The sequence below is a fragment of the Sciurus carolinensis genome, chromosome 7, assembly GCF_902686445.1.
Source record: "Sciurus carolinensis chromosome 7, mSciCar1.2, whole genome shotgun sequence".
NCBI lineage: Eukaryota > Metazoa > Chordata > Mammalia > Rodentia > Sciuridae > Sciurus > Sciurus carolinensis.
Genome location: NC_062219.1, coordinates 26,516,998 through 26,538,424, shown reverse-complemented (window position 1 = coordinate 26,538,424; position 21,427 = coordinate 26,516,998). Strand labels below are relative to the sequence as shown.

General features: G+C 38.8%; 1 protein-coding gene and 1 long non-coding RNA gene across 3 annotated transcripts in view; one reads left to right on the top strand and one right to left on the bottom strand.

Moving 5' to 3' along the window:
* Positions 1–1,532: 1,532 nt before the first annotated feature.
* Positions 1,533–20,654, bottom strand: LOC124987984 (uncharacterized). The gene is made up of 7 exons (XR_007109330.1): positions 20,449–20,654; positions 17,905–17,946; positions 15,078–15,164; positions 11,089–11,219; positions 10,940–11,004; positions 6,354–6,487; positions 1,533–1,589 (listed from the first exon to the last, which is right to left on the bottom strand). It is a non-coding gene; the product is annotated as an uncharacterized LOC124987984 (long non-coding RNA).
* Positions 20,567–21,427, top strand: part of Ccdc28a (coiled-coil domain containing 28A) — a 17,610-nt gene continuing 16,749 nt past the window's right edge. The window contains exon 1 of one of the 2 annotated variants that reach the window (XM_047557106.1): positions 20,567–20,853. In XM_047557106.1, the coding sequence (XP_047413062.1) occupies positions 20,620–20,853 (234 nt within the window). In that variant the 5' untranslated portion in view covers positions 20,567–20,619. The remainder of the gene's footprint in view (positions 20,854–21,427) is intronic. The other variant, XM_047557107.1, reaches the window with a different exon arrangement.

The following is a 21,427-nucleotide window of genomic DNA, read 5'->3' as shown; positions in this document are numbered from 1 at the left end:
GCCTAAGAAACTGTGCTAGACAATATGGACATCTGTGTGTGGGTATGTGTGTGCATATACATACCTATGTCGGTTGTTTCTTTAAAGGGACTAAATCTAATTTGAGTAGCTATTTTCATAGCCGATATACTAATTCTGTAGCACTGCATGTATAATTTAAAACTCTGATGGACAAACTAACCAGTGGAAAAGTTCAGAAATGATAGTACAGATCCACGTATGTGTGTGTGTGTGTATAAATATTCAGTATGTGAAAAAAAATCAACATTTATAAGTAATCTATCCTTTCTAATGATAAGTGATTTATCATTTTTTAAAGTTTAGTTCTTATATAATTTTTACCTAAATAGATACCAAGTGGATCGAATATTTGAATAAAAATGATAGAAATATTGGGAGAAAATGTAAAATGCATGTTTACATAATCATGAAATGAAGAAAGAATTTTCTAGCATTACATCAAAGATAGAAACCATAAAGTTTTTTGTTTCCTCAGTTGTTTGGTACAAGGGATTGAACCCAGGGGTAAATACTGAGCCACATTCCCAATCCTTATTTATTTATTTATTAAAAAAAATTTTTTTTAGTTGTAGATGGACAGCATGCCTTTATTTTTTTTGTTTATTTTTATGTGGTGCTGGAGATCAAACCCAGTGCCTTATGCATGCTAGGTAAGTGCTCTGCCACGGAGCTACAGCCTCAGCCCCTTATTTTTATTTTGAGACAGAGTCTCACTAAGTTGCTTAGGGTCTCACTAACTTGCTGAGGCTGACTTTGAACTTGTGACCCTCCTGCCTCACTCTCCAGAGACACTGGGATTAAAGTGTGTGCCACTGTGCCCAACTAGAAACCATAAGGTTTTGATAGATGTATGTAGTGGATAATTCAAAAGGTAGTTCCCACACCCAATCCATAGAATTGGATTCTCAACAACAATGTTGGAAGCATATGATCCTGTTCCACTGACTCTATATACCTGACTCAAGTTGAACCAATCAGATTTCCTTTACAGAGAATTAGGACTTGGGATAAAGAATTTCAGGGGAATGGTGGGGTCTGGCACGGTGGTAGAATACATGCTTGTCATGTGTAAGACCCTTTATTTTTTATTTTATTTTTTTACAGACTGCATTTTGATTCATTGTACACAAATGGGGTGAAACTTTTCTATGGTTGTACACAATGTAGATTCACACCATTCACACCATTTGTGTAATCATACATGTACATAGGGTAATAATATCTGTCTTAGTCCACCATCTTTCCTTCACTCATCCCCTCCCACCCCATTTCCCTCTACACAATCCAAAGTTCCTCCCTTCTTCTCTTACTCCCCTGCCATCCGCTAGTTATGTATCATCATCCACTTATCAGAGAAAACATTTGGCCTTTGGTTTTTTGGGACTGGCTTATTTCACTTAGTACGATATTCTCCAACTCCATCCACTTAGCAGCAAATGCCATAATTTTATTCTTCTTTATGGTTGAGTAGCATTCCGTTGTGTATACATACCACAGTTTCTTTATCCATTCTTCTACTGAGGGGCATCTAGGTTGGTTCCACAATCAAGACCCTTTAATACCCAGCACTAGAAAAGAAAAGAAAATCAGGATCAGTCTGGATGCTACATTCAATGGAAATATGTAAACATGAAAGAGATGGTAAGGTCATTTCCCATTCATGTTGTTCTTGTGAAACAAAGAAAGCTATACTGCCATGAGACAAAAGTGAAGCACATGCACAAAGAAAAGCAAATATGGAGAGAGTACCTATTGGGATTTCAATTACTTGATTTTTTTTTTTTTTTTTTGGTAGCAGGGATTGAACCCAGGGGCACTTAACCACCGAGCCACATCCCTAGTCCTTTTTAAATATTTTATTTAGAGATAGGGACTCACTGAGTTGCTTAGGGCCTCTCTAAATTGCTGAGGCTAACTTTGAACTTGTGATCCTCCTGTCTCATCCTCCCAAGCCGCTGGGATTAAAGGCAGCACCACCCTACTCAGCTTGATTTTTGATACTTCAGATGTTCATGTGCATTGTTAGCCTTGGGTTCCATGAGCTATATTAACATATGCATTGGAAACCTTTTATGTACTTCTCCTTTTATCACTGGAAACCTTCTGTATACATCTTATTGTGATACAAATGATGCCACACAGGCTTCAACTCCTTTTCTCTCACTCCTACTGTAGAACCACATCCCAAAGAAATGACCTGCATGCAATCCCAGGTCCAAGTTCTGCTTTGGAAGCAATCAGAATGAGCAGATTGATATCAGATATGACTACCAAAAGAAAACTCAACATGAGATCCTAAACTGGTCAGATAGCATAAAGAACCCTATTAATACCTGTACATGAGATGGTTATAATCTCTATCTTCAAAATTGGCTTCACAAATTTCAGTCATCCAGGTTAGACTGGAAAATAGTGCAGGTGGAAGATAAGCCTGAGTTTTGTGGTATTTTAGCACCGAGAGGTGGTAAGAACAATTATAAGAATTACAGAACGGTTTGGCTTTGGTTAACTATTTTCCCAGTCTTGCTAAACAAAAATGACATCTTCATAGCATTCAACTATCGACTCAAGTTGATAAAAATAAAAAGTCCTCCATGGTAGTGTTAAGAGACTTCCCAATGAAAGGTGGTGTTTTTAATAATTGGTGCTGGATCCACTGAACATCCATATGGGAAAAACAAACTTTGATCTCTACTTCATATCACACCCTGAATTAATTCTAGATGAATCACTCACCCAAATGTAAATAGTAAAATAATAAAACTCCTAGAAGAAAATACCAGGAGAACATATTCATTACTTCAGACTTAAATAGAATATTAAAAGAAAATTGATGAACTGGATATCATTAAAATTAAGAACTTTTGTTCATCAAAAGACACCATTAAAAGCCAGGAGGGGCGGTGCACACCTATAATCCCAGTGACTCAGGAGGCTAAGGCAGGAGGATTACAAGTTCAAGGCCAGCCTGGCAACTAAGTGGTACCCTATCTCAAAAAATAATAGGGCTGGGGATGTAGCAGTAGAACATGCACTTAGCATGCACAAAGTCTTAGGTTTGATTCCCCCAACAACACACACACACATCAAGTCAAAGACTTGGAACACAATTCAACAAAGTACTTAGATCTAGAATAGATAAGGAATTCCTATAAATCAGCAAGAAAAAAAAATCACATATAGCCAAAATTTTAAAAACTGCCCCAGACTGAGCACAGTGCATATACCTAATCCCAGCGACTTGAGAGGCTGAAACATGAGGATCACAAAATCCAGGCCAGCCTCAGCAACTTCGCGAGATCCTGTCTCAAAATAAAAAATACTGTTTTGTTCCATCCCATTTATTGATTCTTGATTTTATTTCTTGCGCTTTAGGAGTCTTGTTAAAGAAGTTAGTTCCTAAGCCAAAATGATGGAATTTTGGGCCTACTTTTTCTTCTATTAGGTACAGGGTCTCTGTTCAATTAGGGTCTCAGGCCTAAGTCCTTGATCCACTTTGTTTGAGAGATAGGGGTTTAATTTCGTTTTGCTACATATGGATTTCCAGTTTTTCCAACACCATTTATTGAAGAGGTTATCTTTTCTCCAATGTATGTTTTTGGCGCCTTTGTGTACTAAAGAAAACTGTATTTATGTGGGTTTGCCTCTGTGTCTTCTATTTTGTACCATTGGTCTACATGTCTGCATTGGTGCCAGTACCATGCCATTTTTGTTAATATAGTTTTGTAGTACAATTTAAGGTCTGGTATTGTGATACCTCCTGCTTCCGTTTTCTTGCTAAGGACTGCTTTGCTATCCTGGGTCTCTTATTTTTACAAATAAATTTCATGATTACTTTATTCTATTTCTATGAAGAATGTCATTGGGATTTTAAAAGGAATTGCATTAAATCTGTATAACACTTTTGGTAGTATGGCCATTTTGACAATGTTAGTTCTGCCTGGGACATCTTTCCATCTTCAAAGGTCGTCTTCAATTTCTTTCTTCAGTGTTCTGTAGTTTTCATTGTAGAAGTCTTCACTTCTTGTTAGATTGATTCCCAAATGTTTTATTTTTTTGAGGCTATTGTGAATGGGGTAGTTCTCCTAATTTCTCTTTCAGTGGATTCATTGCTAAGAATAGGACTGCATTTGATTTATGAGTGTCAATTTTATATCGTACTACTTTGTTGAATTCATTTATTAGTTCTAGAAGTTTTCTGGTGGAATTTTTTGGGTCTTCTAAATATAGAATCATGTCATCAGCAAACAGTGATAGTTTGAGTTCTTTTCCTATTCATATCCCTTTAATTTCCTTCTTCTAAAATCAAGAATCAATAAATGGCATGGAATCAAAGTAAAAAGTTTCTTCACAGTAAAGGAAACAATCAGTCATGTGAAGACAGAGCCTACAGAATGGGAGAAAATCTTTACCACCTGCACCTCAGATATCACATTAACCTCTAGGATATCGCAAGAACTCAAAAAACAACACCTCCCAAACAACCCAATCAATAAATGGGCTAAGAAACTGAATGGACACTTCACAGAAGAAGAAATAAAATACATCAATAAATATATGAAAACAATGTTCAACATCTCTAGCAATTAGAGAAATGCAAATGGAAACTATAATGAAATTCCATCTTACTCCAGTTAGAATGGCAACTATCAAGAATACAAATGACATGGGCTGGGGCTGTAGCTCAGTGGCAGAGCACTTGCCTAACACGTGTAAAGCACTGGGTTTGATCCTTAGCACCCCATTAAAAAATAAACAAAATAAAGGCGGTCTGTTCATCTACAACTACAAAAACTTTTTAAATAAAGAATACAAACAACAATAAATGTTCGTGAGGATGTAGGAGAAAAGTTACACTCACACATTGCTGGTGGGACTGCAAATTGATGTAACCCCTATGGAGAACAGTATGGAGATTCCTCAGAAAATTTAAATGGAACCACCATTTGACCCATTTATCCCATTCCTTGGTTTATACCCAAAGAACTTAAAATAAACATACTACAGTGACACAGCACTGTTTGTAACAGCTCAATTCACAATGCTGTGGAACTAACCTAGATGCCCTTCAATAGATGAATGGATGAAGAAAATGTGGTATATATACACAATGGAATATTACTCAGCCTTAAAGAATGAAATTATAGCATTTGCTGGTAAATGGAGGCAGTTGGAGAATATCATTCTAAGAGAAATAAGGCAGTCCCAAAGAAACAAAGGTCAAATGTTTTCTCTGATATGTGGATGCTAATTCACAATAAGGTGTTGGGGGACTACGGAAGAATAAAGGTACTTAGACAGAGGGGAGTAAAGGGAAGGGAAGGGCTCTGGGGGTAGGAGAGAAAGTAGAATGAATCAGACATTATTACCTATGGGTACATATGACTATCTGACCAATGTAATTCTACATCATGTACAACTAGAAGAATGAGAAGTTATACTCCATTTAAGTATGATGTGTCAAAATGCATTCTACTGTCATGTATAACTAATTAGAACAAATAAATAATAAAATAAAATAAAAAATATAAAAGGGGCTGGGGTGCAGCTCAGGGGTTAAGCACTCCCTGAGTTCAATCCCCAGTACCAAACCAAACCAAACCAAACAAAAAAACTGCCCCCAAAACTCTTTTCAAAAAATAATGGCAAAATGCATATTAAAAGGCATTATTGTTAATACTCATCAAGGAAATGCACATTAAAACTATAACTTGGTACTGTTTATATAACCATGAGAAGATTTAAATTAAAAGTCCTGCTAAAGAAAGTATATTGTAATGATGTGGAGCAACTACAACATTATATATGGTGGAGGAATTTAAGTCAGTACAACCATATTGGAAAACTGCTTGGAAGTTTTTATCTAAAGTTATATGTAGGTGGGGGGAAGGAAAGATAATGGAATGAGACAAACATCATTACTCTATGTACACGTAAGATTACACAAATGATGTGACTCTACTTTGTGTACAACCAGAGAAATAAAAAGTTGTGCCCCATTTGTGTACAATGAATAAAAAAAGATAAAAAATTTAAAAAAAATTTTTAATTAAAAAATAATAGTTACATGTACTTATGGCCAATGACTAAGTGAATTCCACTCCTAGAAAAATCTACTCCTAAAAGATAAGAATATTTATCCACCAAAGGCATGTGTAAGAATGTTCACAGCAGTCTTTATCTTAATATCACAAACAGGAAATAACCCAAATATCCAGCAACAGAAGACTTGATTAATTATATGATACTACACAATGCTGAACAGCAATGAACAAGGAGCAAACACAACAGACACAAATATGAGCAAGACTACAAACTATGAATCCACTTACATGAAATCAAAGAACATGCTGGGTGCAGAGGGGCACACTTGTAATTCCAGAGACTCAGGAGGCTGAGGCAGGAGGATTGAAAATTCGAGAGCAGACTCATCAATTGAGTGAGGCCTAAGCAACTTAGTGAGACCCTGTCTCAATAAAAAAAAATTAAAAAGGTTGGGTGTAGCTCAGTGGCTAAGCACCCCTGGGTTCAATACCTGGTACCAAAAAAAGAAAAGAAAAAAGAATTAAATCGAAGAACATGAAACATTAACTTAAGGTACAAGAAGTCGAATAATGATGGTATTGTGATAAAAAATGCTGATTGGGTGAGTCAGGAAAAAGACTTCTGGAAAGATAGAGGTGGTCTGGATTTTGACCGACTAGTAATTCTACAGGAGGATATATACACATTAAGCATGCACTGAGCTCTATGTTTAAATGTTTGAGTGTTTCTGCATGCAACTCATATTTTGGGGGAAAAAAAAAAAAAAAAGGTAAACCAAAAAACCTCTAAAAATCTTTCATGGCAGCCAGTGGCCCATGCCTAGAATCCCAGCTACTGGGGCAGCTTAGGAAGGACAAACGCAAATTCAAGGCCAGTCTGAGCAACTGAGTAAGACCGTGTCTCAAAATAAAAATAAAAAGGGCTGGGGAGAAAGCTTAGTGGTAGAGTACCACTGTGTTCAATTCCCAGGACCATAGAAACAAAACAAAACAAACAAAACCCCCAAATGGTACTTATCTGTATTCCCACCTGCAAGATATGAGGCTACTATTCCCATGCTTGACAGAACTATTTTCTAGCAAAAATGTGCAACAGGAAGCTTTAGAGTAAGGTAGAGATGTAATGGAAACAGCATACAGGGACAGGCAGTACTTCTGATCTTTTATTGTTCTGTAGGGGAAATTCTGACTCTAACATCTTGAATTTACAAAGTTATTCAAAACTATTGACACAAGGATGGATTTTTAATTTCATTTCAAGTTCTTGTTTTATCAAAACATTTGATTAAGTTTAAGTCATTCTGCATCCTACTCCACCAAAGAGCTCAACAGGGCCTGGGAAACCTCTTTTCGGAAACCCTTTTTTGGGCACTCTGTATGCCTAACTTCATATAGGAAGTTTCTTTTCTTCTTTTGTGATGCTGGGGATTGAACTCAGGGCATTGTGCACACTAGGCAAGTGCTCTACCACTGAGCTATATCCCCAGCCTAGGAAAGGCTTAATGTAGCTGTAATATCCCTGTTATTCTGAAGGATTTAACATTCTGAAATGAAGTAATGGAATTCAGTCAATACGTTCATTTCATTTTACCTAAATGCCTGATGATTAGTGACTGATATTCCTAAGCTCAAGCAGAACAGAGGAGGCTATAAGCTCAAAGCTCCTTTCTTGAATTGTCAAGGAAACCCTCTAGATTGCTTATCAAATTTGATCCTTTAAAGATAGTAATGATAAGAGGCTGCTTCTTGAAACTCAATTTGGATCTTCTTCCTTCTCAGTTACAGTCTCAGGTGGACAATGTTGATCATTTAAATAATGTTTAATTGGCTCATTGATTCCCACCTCCTATTTCATTTGACTTCGATTCATCTTAACACAATACTAGATGCTATATCATTGGAGTTAATAAGATTATTGTCTAAGCATTATTAGGAAAATGATAAATATAACTAATTCATAGCAACAAAAATGTGTTATTAAAACATACACTAATTTAAAAAAAAATTTTAGTACTGGGAATTGAACCCAGGTGGGCTACATCCCCAATTCTTTTTATTTTTTATTTTGAGACAAGATCTCACTAAGTGGCTTAGGGCCTTGCTAAGTTGCTGAGGCTGGCCTGGAACTTGTGATTCTCCTGCCTCAGCCTTCAGAGTCACTGGGATAACAGCCATGCGCCATAACAACCAGATGAAGACATAATTTTAAAGCATTAAACTTAAATGCCTATAGCTTTTAAGTGTATAAATAAGAAATAACTTCATGATAAATTAACTGATTAATAATCAGGAGCAATGATTTCATTACAAAATACTTATTTAAATATTTTATCACCATACTGTAAAACTTCTCTTTAAGATAATAAAATGGCATCAATTATTTCCTTCTGCTGATAGATTTAGCTATTAGGAAATTCACTGACCATAAAAAATGATCCACATTGTGAAATTAATTTTGATACTAGAGTACTTCTAATTCTAGAAACACAACTAGCTCTGAGTTCTTCTTCATCATGTCCTAATTTATGATCTGATCTCTTTTTATTTATTATATTGCTAAGTTTGTAGGAAAGATTATTTCACTTGGCAGAAAATAAACCCCATCTTACAACTTGGGGCCCAATTTTTGTCAGGCTGGATTGGAAGAACTGTAAGGGCACTCCCACTCCCCAGGGGGCGGACAGGGAATCGCTGGCAGGGATGAAGACTCTCGGGGAAGCACATATGGAAATTCTTAGATGTGAGGTACATGCTACATAGCATCACTTTGAGAACATGTCCCACTGCGCATTGAAAAATTCAACAAATATAGAAATCTACTAAATTGCCATCAGGCATCTGAGAACATTTTTCTTTGTTCAGACACTGCTAAATGAGTCAACCTGGTCACACTGGAAACAAAATTAAATATACAGTATTATAAAAACACATATCCCTTTTGTTGTAGTGTCCTCTTTCAGTGATCAATTGAAACAGTAACATTTATTACTGTGCTTACATAATAAGTTTGTAATTGACATCAAAGTATGGTCAATTATAGGTACAGCAAAGTATGGTCAAGGTTCCATACAGAGCTGGGCGTGGTGGTGCACACCTGCTATCCCTGCATCTCAGGTGGCTAAGGCAGGAGGATGGGGAATTCAAAGGCAGCCTCAACAATTTAGCAAGGCCCTAGGCAACTCAGTGAGACCCTATCTGTAAATGCACACACAAACATATCATATATATTATACGTATACATATATGTCTCCATATATATGATATATATGGTTCTATACAGAAGACTATAAGTAAAATCTTGAAGTATGCAGATAAAAATAAAATATTGGCAGCAAGTCACAAATATAAAATGGTATTAACTGAAAGAAAAAGATCTGAAAATCACAAACATACCTGATTGTTTCTCCTAAAAGCTGTTATGTGGAACTACCTGAACGGTATTATAGCTTAAAGAGAATTATAAGGCAATCCTCTTTTTCAAAGTTGGTAAACTAAATCCCAGTAATTGTTCTTGTTATTTAAGGGAGATGGCAAGATCCTGCTTACTCTCTTTCAGTCTAGTGTAGATTTCTCTCCTACTTGGTCTAAAGCTCATACTAATAGAGCCACACCTTCAGATTACATAACACATATGGGGCACTGGCCCAGAAGGATAGGATTGCACCTAGTGATGCACAAAACCCTTCCTCTCCAAGGCATAGACACAATCACTTTTGGATTCAGGCCCTTCCACTCTCCCTCACTTTCTGCTGAATGCCCATTACTATTTTTTTTTTTTCCGTGACAGCAATTTAGTCTGTATATCTGGAAATATGATAAAGTCTATTTTTTAGGAGCTCACTGTCTGGTAGAAGGTACCAATAGGGAAACAAAGACAATGCAACATGATATATTTTTCTACACCAATTGACAAAAGTTGAAAATAATTATAATATCCAGTATTAGCTAAACCGTGAGCATCAGAACACTGAAACACTATTGCTAATGCTCAAACTGGTAACAACTTTTCTGGAGGGCAATATGGTACTATGGTACTATGGTACTATGTATCAAAAGTCTTAAGGAAAACTGGGCATCCCAGTGACTGCAATCCCAGTGACTCGGAAGGCTAAGACAACCTTCTGTTCAAGGGGGAATTCAAAGGCAGCCTCAACAATTTAGCAAGGCCCTAAGCAACTCAGTGAGACCCTATTGCCAATTTGGCAAGACCCTGTCTCAAAATAAAAAATAAAAAGGACTGTGGATGTGGATCAGTGGTACAGCAACCCTGGGTTCAATCCCTATTATCATAAATAAATAAATAAACAAACAAATCCTTAAAAAAAAAAAACACACTGAGAAGCAGTGGTTTGTGCTTGTAATCCCAGCAACTCAGGAGGCTGAGGCAGGAGGATCACAAGTTTAAGCCCAAAGTGAACAATTTAGCAAGACCCTGCTTTAAAATGAAATAAAAAGGGTTGGGGATGTAGCTCAGTGGTAGAGTGACTGTCTAGTGTGTGCAAGGCCCTGGGTTCGATCCCCATCATGGCTGGGGTGAGGAAAAAAAGAATGCAGTTTACTTCAACAGCTCTATAGCTCACTATTATCCTAAACACACACACATGCGCGCACACACACACACACACACACACACACAAAGTTGCAAACGTTTGCACAAATATGTATACCGTACCATCTATCATAATGTGAAAGCACTACAGTGAATACCTAAATGTTCAATAATAGGTGATGGTTAATTCTGCTACATTCATAAAACAGAATACTATTACCGCCTTTAAGACTTTAGATTTATATGTATATTTGGACACATTTTTGAGTGGAAAAGTATGTCATAAAACATCAACATATAGTTAGGTGTTCTGGGGTGTACTTACAGTCACAGTGACTCAAGAGGCTGAGGCAAGAGGATTCCTGGAGCCCAGAAAAGTTCAAGACCAGCCTGGGAAACAGAGCAAAAAAAAATCTATCTACATCAGTCTAACCACAGGGAAAACAGACAAATTCCAATAACAGGTTATCTTACATTCTGCCTGACCACTACTCCTCAAATCCGTCAAGGCGATTCAAGCAAGGAAAGTCGGAGACACTGTCACAATCAAGCAGAGCCCAAGGAAACATGATGCCTAAGAGTAATGCGGTGTCCTAGACAGGATTCTGAAACAGAAAAAAGACATTAAATAAAAAACTTGAAATCTGAATAATCCATGCACTTCAGTTAATATATCAATATTGGCTCATTAATTGTAACAAATGTGTTGTACTAACAAGATGTTGATAACGTTGGGGGTGGTCTGGAGACGTAGCTCAGGGTACACTGCTTGCTCATATGCACGAAGCGTGGGTTTGATCTCCAGTGTGCGTGTGCATGTGTGAGTGTGTGCACACTCACAAATGTAGGATAAACATGGGATCTTCGTACTACCTTCACAATTTTTATGTATAGAAATGTTTTTTAAAATAAAGCATATTTACTAAAAGTCATATAAAATATTTTATTAGAGAAAATATTTATAATAATGTTTGCACAAGAAAAAGTATGAAAGGATATTTAGGAAGGCATTCATTTTTTAACGTCAGGTTTATAGACGTAAAATGTACTATGTAAAATGTACTATGAACAGTTCCATTAGCTTTGATAAATACATATAGTTGTGGGGCTGGGGTTGTGGCTCAGTGGCAGAGCGCTTGCCTAGCATGTGTGAGGCACTGGGTTCGATTCTCAGCACCACATAAATGAATAAAATAAAGGTCTATATTGTTGTGTAGTAGAGTACATGCTTAGCAGGCATAAGGCCCTGGGTTCAATCCCCAACACCCGTATGTATAAATATTATCACACACATACATATATGCACACATAAACGCTCACACAGTTGTGTAACTACCTTCACAGTCAAGGTGTAAGGCATTTCATCAGCCCTTATGCCCTTTGTAGGACAGTCCCTAGCAAACCCTGTTTGTTTCCCTATAGCTTTTGCCTTTTCCAGAATGTCAAACAAGTGGAATTATAACAGGATCTATCATATTGATTAAAATTGTTTTTTCCATAGAATGTGGGATTATGGGTAATAATTTCCTTAATCTTGTTATGTTGATTATATTTCCTAATATTCTACAATAAACATTACTTTTGATACTTAGAAAAATAAAAGTCAAAACAAATTATAGGGGGTATTATAATAAATAAGGATATTTAAATTGTAGAATTATTTCACCAAGATATTAATTTTGACAGACAATGAAAATGAGCTGAGCTCTGAGATTGGCCAGAGCTAGAAAAAATAACTAACAAGTTATGTGACTTTGGGAGGGCTATTCAGTATCCTCTACCCTCAGTGTCCTCATTTAAAAAAAAAAAAAAGGTTGTTCCAAGATTCAGATGAAACCTGCACATAAGTCACTGGCATTCATTAAATTTCAACTGTCGAAATTTTTGTATTGTTTGGCTGGTAGCATTCTCATGATGACATCAGCAGTATCACTGTTGAGCTCCAGAGAGATGTACAGATATGGGAAGGGCATTCTAGGTCAGGGAACAGAATGTGCAAAAGCGCAGAGTCACAGAAGTGTCTCCAAAGACAGAGGAAGGGCAAGAGTAAGGGCAGGAGAAAAAGGTGGGGCTGTTATAGAGCCTGAGTCTGAAGAACATGGCCATTCAGTATAAACTTTATCCATAGGCCTGGGAATGGGAAGTGTTTTGTTTGGCCAGATTCATTCATTTTCTTTCTCTCTCTCTTATACACACACACACACACACACACACACACACAAAATTGCCTGTCTTTTAGCTTTAAATTTCATGCCAGATTGATCATCTTTTCCCTACCTTTCTCTTCTCATGCTAGCAAAGTTGTGTGTGTGTGTGTGTGTGTGTGTGTTTGTGTGTTCTGGAGCTTGAACCCAGCTGCTGCTCACACATGGTAAGCAAGTGTCTACCACTGAGCTACATTCCCAACCCCTTTTAAAAAGAATTTATTTTGAGGTGGGTGTAGTGGTACACGCCTAATAATTCTGACTATTTCAGAGACTGAGGCAGGAAGATCACAAGTTCGAGGCCAGCCTTAGCAATTTATGGAGGCCCTTAGCAATTCGGCCAGATCCTGCCTCAAAATAAAAAATAAAAAGGGCTGATGATGTGGCTAAGTGGTTAAGCATCCCTAGGTTAAATCCCTGGTACCAAAAAAAAAAAAAAAAAAAAAAAAAACCCAAATCAAAACTAAACAATACAAAAACCCTTATTTCAAGACAGGATCTCACCAAGTTGTCAAGACCAGCCTCAAACTTACGATCCTCTAGCTTCAGTCTCCCAAGTAACTGGGATTACAGGTGTGTACCACTGCGCCTGACTCTAGGGAAGCATTTTGTCCATATCTCTATGACTGCACTTATCACGTGGCACAGTGATCACTTGCTTACAAACCAGTTTCTCTTGTTAGACTATAGTCCTGTAGATTATGTCCCCTTTGTCACAGCAAGCCTTTGAGGAAGTTCCCATTATGACTTCCACTTACAGGAAAGAATTGAGGCACTGAAAGGTCAAGGTATATATCCAAAATGACACTGTTAGTACTAGGATTTGAACCCAAGCAGTCCATTTCTGAACTCAAGGCTCCTGGCTAACACTAAGACATTGAAATATGCAAAGTAGATAGTAAATAAAGGTCTAGGAGCCTGTCATCAGAAATCACTGGTGGTAAATTAGAGAACCCAGCCATGTCAGGATGGCTCACACTGTCTCCCCTAGGCATGCTCTGCATTCTTTGCTCTTGCATACAGTACTGGGTGCAACCCTTATAATATCATCAAGTGGGTTAAATCATTGATACTTTCAGTTTAGGAAATAGGGGCTCAGAGACTATAACTGGCCAGTGGTTAGAAAGCTAATTAGGTAGGAGGGTAAGAACACTGCTCCCCTGACAAGTCCAGGCCTCTTTCCCTTCCACCCTCACTACTTCAGATAGTCCTTCCAGAAGAGGAAAAGGTGGAAGGAATATCCAAAGATATCTAATTGGGGTTGAATTATGTTTGAGGAAGTATCAACAATGTATGTTTATTTTGTTCTTGCTCCATAAAAAACTGTCTTTATCGGGAGGCTATCATGTTGGGGAGCCTATCACGACTTATTGTTACAACGGTGGCACATGCACAATCTTGGGTTATCATGGAGTCCAGGCTAGTTGGAGGCAATGTCCCCAATGTCCCGCCTACTTCCCCTTTCCTTTTCATGTAGCTAATTATGCAAAGTCTAATGTCACTCCCTTTCATTTTTCTTTTCAAATCTCGGTTTTACCCTAGAAATCTCTTTCTCATACATCCATACATGTACTCTTTAATCCTCATCCACCTTTTGTAATTATAATTATCATCCAACCACAGGTTAATCTTCTTCCCACTTTCCGACATTCTTTCTTTTATAAACTCTAAAACAGCTCCATTCTTGTGGATAAGCACAAAAGTAATACTCATAATACACCTAAATAGGGAAAGTTCACTTTGAACTTTTCTAGACTCAGAGAACAATACCATGTACTATTCAAGAAGCTGATCAAATGTCCCCTTCAAAACCTTCTCAGGCAGTTCACTTATTTCTTCTAAACTAATGAGGCTGTGATGTGCAATGATAATATAGCTATAGGCTGGTTCAAGTCCCAGTTCCATTTAGTAGCTGTGTGACTTTGGGAAGGGTTAAATTCATATCAAATACTTAAAATGGCCTGGTAGGACCTTGCATATACTAGTCAATCACTCTGCCACTGAACTATATTCCCGGCCCTTTTATTTTATTTTGAGACTGAATCGTGCCAAAGATCCTGAGGATCTTGAGCTGGCCTCAAACTTGTGATTCTCCAGTCTCAGCCTCCCCAGGAGCTGGGATTACAGATATGTGCCACTGTACCCATAATTTTTTTAATTAAAAATTTCACTTACAAATACAATTTTGAAGAACAATCTATCTGGAAATAGGGAATAGCTATTAACTATACAAATGTTATGACAGCTCATTTAACTTACCAAAAAATTCTATGTATTTTAAAAAATAGGATTATCTTCATAAGCAAGTCAGCTATTTCTGTTATCACCACTATGCATCAAGTTTCCCTGAAAAGTGTAAATGAGAGAAATGAGAGGTGAAGAATCTCCTCCATCATATACAGTTTGGTTTATTTATTTATTTATTTATTTATTTATTTATTTTAAGCTGGGGTTTGAACCAAGGGCTTCCTAAGCACTGACTACCAGAGAATCACCCTCAGTCCCAGGGTGTGGATTTTGCAAATAGAGTTGCACAAAATACTGTTTATTTATATAAAATACTTTAGGTTTTATCATCTACATTTGCTAACGGTAGCAAGTAAGTTTAAACCTCAGTTTCCTGAAAATAAGTTATTCAATTGAGGAACTCCAGCCTGCATGAGTCCAGTACAAAGAGCAATAAAGTTAGACACAATAAGGAAGGCAACCCTTATCAGCTGCTTCCTTTTTATCTCTCCAAAAAAGGAAGCACCATTTTTTGCCTTGTTGACCTGGTTCTGTTTATTTTGGAATTAACAACAACCACAAGATAATTGTTGCCTGATTTAGAAATAAATAAATAAATAGAGGTTTCACAGTTAAATTTGAATTTCAGATAAACAAGGAAAACTTTTTCTCTATAAGTCTGTTCTAGGGCTGGGGTTGTGGCTCAGTGGTAGAGCACTCACCTTTATTCTCAGCACCACATGTAGATAAATAAATAAAGGTCCATCGACAATTTAAAAAATTTTTAAAGTAAAAAAAATTTTAAAGTTCTATAAAATTTTGGAAAAACAAGAAAAATTTCCTTATTTATCTGAAATTCAAATTCAGTTGGCTACTCTGTATTTAATGTTTATCTCATTTAATGGGAGATAAAGTATTTCTAAATATATTATTGTCCTCTTCCTCACCTTTATTCTCTATCCCCCACACAAAGAGATTTTCACACTTTGAAGTATTACAGGTGTTTTGTAATCAAAATCAGAACAATAATTTGTATCTATTTAAAACTGCTTGAATTCCAGAACTGCCAGTGATTTTTTTTTTTTTTTTCTTTTGGTATTGGCGATTGAACCCAGGGGCATTTACCACAGCTATATCCCAGTTATTTTTATTTTTTATTTTAAAGCAGGGTCTTACTAAATTGCTGAGACCGTTGCTAAATTACAATCCTCCTGCCTCAGCCTCCTGAGTTTCAGGATTATAGGTGTGTGCCAGGCAAGAACTACCAGTAATGACTTGTGTTGAAACTCAGGAAAAAAATCCACACTCTAATGTAATTATATTTTATCACTTCTTTCACTGTGTACAGTTACAGAAATAAGCTCAGAACTGAATTTTTATTTTAATGCATTTACGTTCTCTGGTCTCAGGGTAAAGGGAATCTGGTTTCTCAAAACAATTTAATGTGAGAAAATACTGCCACCTGGAGATCGGAAGCAGGTATAACCAAGAGCAACCTCATCATAATTCTGGATTAAGAAACCTGAGTTATGGTGATAACTGACAGAATCATGCCATGCTGCCACTTGCCATCATATAGGTCTAATTTTTTCTCATTTATTCATTAATCTAATATTTACTAAGTTTCTATTATATGCCAGACAGTATGTTAGACTTCATGAATATAAAGATGTATATGACCTAGTTCCCTCCTTGAATAACTGACAGACTAGTGGTAAAGACAGGTAGATTATCAGATGTCATCTCAGGAACCATTACCCTTTAAAATTAAAATGTGATTAAAACTAACTCTACCTTTATATAGCAGAAAACACATATCTGTCCTTCTAAGATTTAGGGTAGAAGGTGGTTTGTAATTTTTCCATTTACCATGGACGCTAAGCTCCTGCTTCATGTGACACAGTTCAGGGTATAGATCACTTTTACTGATACATTTTGTCTTTGTTCACCAAGTCTCCAAGGATGCAGAGCACAACCCTTTTCCATTTGGTTCTATAATGAGTCCTCCATGTAGAGCTTTGAGCCTGTAGAGGTTTTGTCTTGACATTTGGAAGCATGAGTAGTGTCTGTGTGTGTGTGTTTACAGTGACACTAATAATTACAAATTAAATAGACTCCACTGGTCTTCTAAAAGTCTTCCTCCTCCCCATCATTTTAACCAGCTTTTCTTCCTCGGCTCCCCGACCCTTTTTACTGTTTCTTAGCAACAACACTCAACCCAATACTCCACTCCAGGACATGATTCTTCCTGCTTTATTATACAGAGCAAGATGACTTTCTCAATTTCATTTCCTCAAACTCAGCCTCCTGCACATCTGTGTGTGTCCAGCTGTCATTGTTTATTATGACCCCCACAACAGGTTATCTATCTCGAGTTTTATCCCAGCTTCTTAAAAGGCAGAGCTGTAGGAGTTTGGATTTTAGACAAACTTCTATGGTGTTATTGTGTGTGTGTGTGTGTGTGCGCTTTCCAATAATGAGGATTGAACCCAGTGCCTCATCTGTGCTAGGCAAGGGCTCTAACACCCAGTCCACAAACTTACTTGTTATATAGAGATATAAACAAAGCGTTATGGGGGCCTTCCTCTCTCCCTGCCTCCCTTTCTTCCTTCCACTTCCTTTGATATATTTTGTGTTAGTCCTTCAGGTGTTTCTTGGCAGTCTTTTGGTACTCTGTGCTAATACTGGTGAACTTGTTCTAAAATTCTAGAAAAGGAAAGAAAACTGAAGGAAGGGTCATGATGCAGTATAACCCATGATACATTTTGTTTTCTGGTTAACACAGCCTTCTTTGGAAACTGGAGTGCTCCTATTACAAGAACTTGTAGAAAGAATAATGGAAGGTTGAAACATCTCCTACCTTGGCGATAACCATTCCCCAATCCTGTTAATTACTCTTGGCCTGAAAAAGGAAGTATACATTTGAATGGATTAAAACATGAATTTGCAGAATCATGAACTATCCTAAAGGATGAGTTTTAAGAAGAACCCGTCAACAATTTCCTTAAGTTTTAGTCCCTGCATTCAATCTCTTAGCAGGAAGGCCAATTCACCACTTCCTCAAACATGCCAAGCTCACGTGTGCCTTAAGATCTGAACTTCAGGCATATGTTTCGTCCAGGGATGTTCTTCCTCTAGATCATTCCATGGTTGGGTCATGAGCTTTATTCACATCTCAACCTGGAAGTTGCCTTTTCAGGAAGGTCTCCCCTGATACTCCTCCTTCAGGGCCCCACTCCTTACAATAATTCCCTATGACCTTAAACTGTTATTTCAAGGCACTTAGCACAAAATGTTAGTCTTATTTGCCTACTAATTTATGTCAATCTCTTCTATCAAAATACAGATCTCTAACTATAGGGTTTTGTTGTGTTGTTGTTACTGGGGATTGAAACCAGGGTGCCTTACCACTGTTACACCTAAACCTTTTTATTTTTAGACAGTGTCTCCCTAAGTGACCCAGGATGGTCTCGAATTTGCTATCCTTCTGCCTCAGCTTCCTGAGAAGCTGGAATTGCCGGTGTGAATCACCATGTCCAGCACCTTGGGGTTCTGAGAAAAGATACTGATAAGAATGCACCCCAGAGCACTATTTTAATAGCAAGAAATGGGAGACAACCATAGAAATTCCAGATAATTCGTAGCAATCTATTTGATTGTGGAAGCAAAAAAATGAAGTCTGGCTATATGGATCAATGTGGATAGATCTAAACACATAGAATTGGGTGAAAAATATCAAGTTACACAGTGGGTTTTGTTTTTGTGGTGTTAGGTATTGAACCGGTTACAGGGTCCACCTTCTGCTTTGAATGTAGCCCTTGCTGCTCTGCCACTGTGACTTATTTTTAAAATAGACGTATATCTTTCTCTTCCTTTCTTCCCCACTCCTCCCTAGTCTCTCCTCCTCCCTAACCTCAAGGGAAACAGGATTACCTTTCTTCCCCATTTCAGGCAGATTTATCTGTCCTTCAGTATACATCCACCATACGAACGAAGACATCCAGACTGTGGGGATGGTACCAGATCTCAGAAATGACTGTCTCCCAAATTAACAAGGGAATTACAACACCAACAGAGAACAGTGGAATGTAGCCTTTGAATCACCTCTGTAAAAGCCCGCTGTTCCTGCTGATGGGTAGAATCACAGCCTTTAAGACAGGAGTTCCCTGTGTTTCTCCTATGCAAACAAAGCAACATACCTTCTTTTCTCCTTTTCTCAAAAAAAAAAAAAATCAAGTTGCAGATCAATTCACAAAATACAATAGCACTCATGTAAAACTTCAACAGTCTAAAGCCATTTTATGTATTGTTTATAAACACATAGTAATGCTTTAAATACAGAAACCTAGATTATTTAGATACATTTTCATTCCTGATCCTAGTTGCGTCCTGGGAGGTTAGTAGAGTGGGCATAAGGGCACCCACCTTTACTGTAATGTTCTACTTCTTTCCGCTAAAACTGTAAAATGACAAAACATTGACATGTTCATTTTGGATAGTGAGTACATAAGTGTTTGCTCTGTGCTTTTTTAAAAAATTGTTTTTCAGGCAGGGGTAGTGGCACACGTATGGCTTTAATTCCAGCTACTTGGGGAGGCTGAGGCAGGAGGATCGCCAACTCGAATCCAGCCTGGGAAATTTGGCAAGACTCTGTTAAGAAGAAGAAGAAAAAAAAAAAGGGTGTGGGGCTGGGGCTGTAGCTTAGTGGTAGGGCATCCCCTGGGTTCAATCCTCAGTCTCCCCACACCTCCCCGCCACCAAATCAATCATAATTTAAAAATGGAGGGTGGTGGGAGAACAGTCCATACCAGAAATCCAGAGACTTGGGTTCCCCCTGCCTCTCTGGCATTGACATAACCTCATTAGCAAATAGCGACTGCGGTGTTCCCTCTAAGTCCCTTCAGTGTAAGAGAATCTAACACCTCCCACCTCCAACCCCCACACCGGGAAGGCTACCCAGATCAGGGCATGGAAAACGGCTTTCTTCTCCCACCGAGGAGAGATGCTTCTCTCCCCCCGCAGTTCCTCGTCCAGGGGGGAAGTGCAGGAGAACCGTCTCCGGCTACACAGACGCCTGGATCGACTACCCTCAGATGCCCGTTGGGGGCTTACGACACCTGCCTCATAAGATGGTAGCGAGTTTTACAGATAACGCACGTCCAGTGTCAGCGCAGGGCCGCTACTAACGGCAGTAGCAATAACCTCATTAGGGGCTCAGCGTCAGGGTCGCGGATCTCAACTTCGTTTTTCCCGCTGCCCTTCAACCACCACGGGCTTAGCTTACAAGGAGTCGGGGCAGCGAATCACAAACAATTAGGAACCGTTGCTATGGCGACACTTTGCTCCGCCCCCGGTTTGCACGAAGAGCATGCTGGGAATTGTAGTGCGTGGGGCTGACACTCACCTGAGGGGCGGGGCTGCTTCCGGCAGGGGACCCGCATTCCCCTCTCCTAGTTCCTCCACCACTCTTTATCACGCCCTTGCGTCCGGGCCACAGAGCTAAAGTGCAGCCCAGCCATGGGGCCTCCTTTCCCCGCCTTTCGGAGTCACAGCTGAAGGCAGGACAGGGGAAGCCATGCGGTGCCGAGGTTGGAGACCCGAGCGACACTGTTGGAGCAGGAAGGGGCGGGGCTCCCATATGGGGTACGAAGGCACCGCCTCCGTGTGTCACTTCCGTAAACAAGGGGCGCTGCGCTGTCGCGGGTCCGGGGATGTGACCCGGGATCTCGCTGCAGCTGCGGCGGTGGCTTCCGAGGTGCCCGGATCTTTGCGGGTTGAAGAAAGGGACTCGGACCCTCTGCTTCCTCGGGTATGTAATGAAAGCAAAGGAAAACCCGCAGCTCCCTTCTTTAGGCCCCCTTCGGTCACTGCTGGGTTTTGGATGGTGATGAGTCATCTCTTGGGCGGACTGGGAAAGGGAATGGGGTGAAGTCAGGAGGGACTTGCCCTGATCTGCTTGGAGACAGGATCGGACACCCCATGTTAGTTTGTGAGTAAGCATGAACGGTTTACGCCTTCTCTAAAACGTTCCTTGTTGCTTGTCGTACAAGAAGGATTTCGGTGGTTCTGTGACAGATGTTACCTTTATTAAACCATAAGTCTCAAGCCTTGGCCCCTCAGAACACCATGCCTGAGGCCACGACTTACTTGCGTTGCTTTACTCCTTAGGGTCTTTAAACTTGATCTTGTGTCACCAAATGCGTTAACATCCTTTTGGGGAGGGGTTGCTGAGAATTGAACCCAGGGCCACTTTATCACTGAGCTACGTCCCCAGTCATTTTTATTTTTCATTTTGAGACAGGATCTAGCTAAGTTGCTGAGACTGGCCACGACCAGCCTCCGGAGTGGCAGGGATTGTATTATTACCATCTTAAAATCTGAAG